The following is a 3,510-nucleotide window of genomic DNA, read 5'->3' as shown; positions in this document are numbered from 1 at the left end:
GTGAATTGGATTTCGGAATTGAAAATTTTGTGGGCCGGTCTCAAAACAGAAATTTTTCCGGTGTAGCTGTCCAGTGCAAACTGCAATGATTCATTCTCTTGCAGCAGGTGTTCTAACATTGCCTTTGTGAATTGGCCCGATTCTAATTTCAAAGGAATGTGGATGTGATCAAAGTCACACCCTGCCAGCTCCCGAATCCGCGTTCTCGCTTTGCGGATTAGCTCTGCCACCAGCTCTTGTGGCCGTGTCAACCTTTTGGATCGTGAATTACTCAGGAATACCCACTCTATGATGGAGAGTGGGTCCCTTTTGTCCTGATCCTTGCCCTTTCCTAGGGTGTCTGCCCATTGGAAGATGACACCGTGGAGGTGTGGCAGTCTGCCCAATATGATGAATCTGAAGGGCAGGCCCGGATCGTACCTGTGGGCCTGCCTGGCAGACATTGCCTCCTGAACCTTCTGCAAAGCAGCTTTGGCCTCTGGAGTGAGTTCCCTGGGAGAACTAGGCTCTTCCCCCCCTTTCAATAAATTGAAAAGAGGGGCTAGGTCTTCGTTGTTAATACCTAACCAGGGTCTCACCCAGTTTAAAGACCCACACAGCTGCTGCACGTCGGCTAGAGTCCGAATTGAATTTTTTATGGCCAATTTCTGCAGAACAATGGTCCGCTTGTTTATTTCTAAACCCAGGTACTTCCAAGGTGGCATTCTTTGAATCTTATCCTCTCGCAGCTCGATGCGGCTTCTGGGTCTCTGACCACTCTGCTTGTCAGAGAGCCGAGTCCTCGAAAGCCGGATAGCGTAATGAAATCTTCCTCTATGAAGGCGGGACGGCTCACAGGCGGCTTTAATTCCAGAAGCGTTTATTGAGGAACAGCAATTCAGGGAGCGAAGGGAAAACAACCACTCCGGGAGGGAGCTCGCTCTGAGAGCGTCGAACAGGGGGCGGAATCGGGATTATAACTGGGACAAGAGAGGGAGGGTCCAGGCATGAAGCGTTCAGTGAAGGAAGGCTTCGGGGGCAGAGTCAGGGTCGAGTGGCAGGGTTATAACCAATGAGGGTAAGGGGAAAGAGCGGCTTCAGGGAAGGAACCAATGGAGGTATAAAGAACAAAGAATTTTCTAGCACCAAGGGATGACAGACATACTGATTGATAACAGGGGAGGCAGGGAACTACACACCTGTCACCTCCCAGGGTAATTCGGGGGGACAGTTTCCCAAGTCCCCTCCCACATCTCCCCCGTTCTTGTTAATTAAATAAATATTTGCCAAAGTCTTGGTAAGCGTCTTTTTGAAGATGGTTAAGGCAACTGAAATCAGAAGGATAATTATGAAAATCCAAAAGAGTCCTTTTAAAATGGAGGCTGCCCACCCGGGAATGCCCCACTGCATCAATAGTTTGTGGACGGGGTCCACAGCCGAAGTTTCCGTTTTGATGTCCTGTACTTCGGTCCGGATCCGCTGGATGTTGGCTTGGATGGAAGTGCTCCGTGATGTTAAATTGAAGCAACACAATCCTTCGAAGTCCTCGCAGCTGTGGCCATGGGCGAGCAGCAGGAAATCAATAGCCGCTCTGTTTTGTAATGTGGCTTGCCTGGTGGTTTGCTGGTCTGCCAGAAGATCGGAGAGGGCGGCAGACGAGGCGTTGGCATGCTTACTTATCCAACACTCCAGGTGAGAAAGCTCACCGAGGGCCTTAGCTGCTGCATACCATGGTAAAAAGATGGATACAGCGACCCTCTTTGTTTTTCCCCAATCGTAAATTTCGGAGTCACAATTTTCGTCGAATTGAGCATATGATCTTTTGGTGCGTGCCAATTGTCTTTCTTTTTTCCAATCTAGAATTTGAGTTCTGTTTGGAGTGAGGGTAGCAAGCTTGCCAAGGCTGCATGGGCCTCCCTGGAGCCGAGATGGAATTCCCGACCATACTCTGTCCCCACAGATAAGAAACATCCCCCTGGGCAATGTCTTGGGATGAGTGGATGAAACCGAAATCACCTGGCTAGTATAATTGCACCAGGTTTGGCTGTTATATTTTTTACTGATAGGTGTTACATCTTTCCGGTATGTGTCTTTGGCCAAGTCAATTCCGTGCCAATTTTGACTTGGCCTCCTATAATAGAATTTGACACAATATCTAGCTGTGGAGGACCCCAGTAAGTCCAATTCTTGGGGTTCCTCTTTGCTGTTGGGCAAAATTTTGGTCCACTCATCCCAAGTATCGACCGGGTTAGGCCTCCTACCCGTGGTTCGGAGCAGGTCGGAATTGGATACCGGCCAATCATCAGCTACCAAGGGGACCCCTACCAGGCAAGTGGACAGGGGATTGTCCACGTTGCCCATGGCCAGACATAGGTTATCCTGCTGCAAGGACTTTGCCAGCGTGATCCAGACATTTTCTTTCGGCTGTGGTACCACCCAGCCATCTGCTACATGCAGCCACAGGAGGATGGAAAGCGTGGCTGCAACCAGCTGGGCGCAGTGGGACATCTTCTGTTGTTTCTTTTGGGTGAATGATGTTCTGGCAGCCATCCTAGTACTAAAATTAAACAAAACAATATTACCAACATACATTTGGTTCCCTCCCCTCCCCCAGCTCCCCCTTTTGGGTTAAAATAAAAATAAATTTCAGGACGGAGGGGTAAAGGGATGACGGGTTAGGTATGAGGGTAGAGGGAACGGCACAGGAGGGGATGGGGTGGCGGAAGTTGTTAAGTCTTGCAGAGGTAGGTATGTCCTTGTGATGAGGACCCGGGAGACGATGTTGGGTGGTCTTCCGGTCCTCTTCTTTTTTCTCCGTCGCCACGCCACTGCATTATCTGGTGGTGATTGTGATGGGGTCGCTGGGTTGCTCTTCGCTGGGGGGTCCGTGGTAGTGCTCTCCAGGTACGGTTTGACGTATTTTCCAGGAATCCATTTGGGACCCTGGGCTGTGGAAACACAAGCGTACCCTCTCCCCCACGTTATCAGAGGGTACGGCCCTGAGATGATTTTTGATTCTGGGTCTCTGATGAGGACTGGCGGACGCTCTTTCAAAACTGCCCTGGTGTTATTGCAAAAGTGTCTGAGTGCAGGGGGATTCGGCTCCCGGTCAGAACAATTTAAGAAATTAAGAACATAAAGTGCCTTGCATAATCTTTCAACTGGTGTCATGGCCAGAGCCGAATCGTGTTGTTGTTCTAGCAGCCTTTTTAACTCTTTGTGGGAGCGTTCCACTATTGCCTGTCCTGTGGGGTTATGGGGAATGCCGGTGGAATGGGCAATTCCCCATTGTTGTAGAAATTGTGCGAATCTTGTCGAGGTGAATCCAGGCCCATTGTCCGTTTTGATGGCTTTTGGGACTCCTAATGTGGCAAATGCCATGAATAGATGTTTGATGATATCTTTTGTTTTCTCACCAGTGTGGAGTGACGCGAACACGGCCCCAGAAAATGTGTCTATGGACACATGCAGGTATTTCAGGCGGCCAAAAGGATTATAGTGAGTGATGTCTGTTTGCCACAGCTCCAATGC

The 3,510-nt window shown here is 49.6% G+C and overlaps 1 protein-coding gene across 1 annotated transcript; it reads right to left on the bottom strand.

Moving 5' to 3' along the window:
• Positions 1-835: 835 nt before the first annotated feature.
• LOC146763163 (uncharacterized) lies at positions 836-2,571 on the bottom strand. The gene has a single exon (XM_085571099.1). The coding sequence runs from the start codon at positions 2,569-2,571 to the stop codon at positions 1,171-1,173; it is 1,401 nt and encodes a 466-aa protein (XP_085427225.1). The 3' UTR covers positions 836-1,170.
• Positions 2,572-3,510: the final 939 nt, after the last annotated feature.

Source organism: Lonchura striata, chromosome W (assembly GCF_050655825.1).
Source record: "Lonchura striata isolate lonStrDom1 chromosome W, ASM5065582v1, whole genome shotgun sequence".
NCBI lineage: Eukaryota > Metazoa > Chordata > Aves > Passeriformes > Estrildidae > Lonchura > Lonchura striata.
This window is presented reverse-complemented; position numbering and strand designations above follow the sequence as displayed.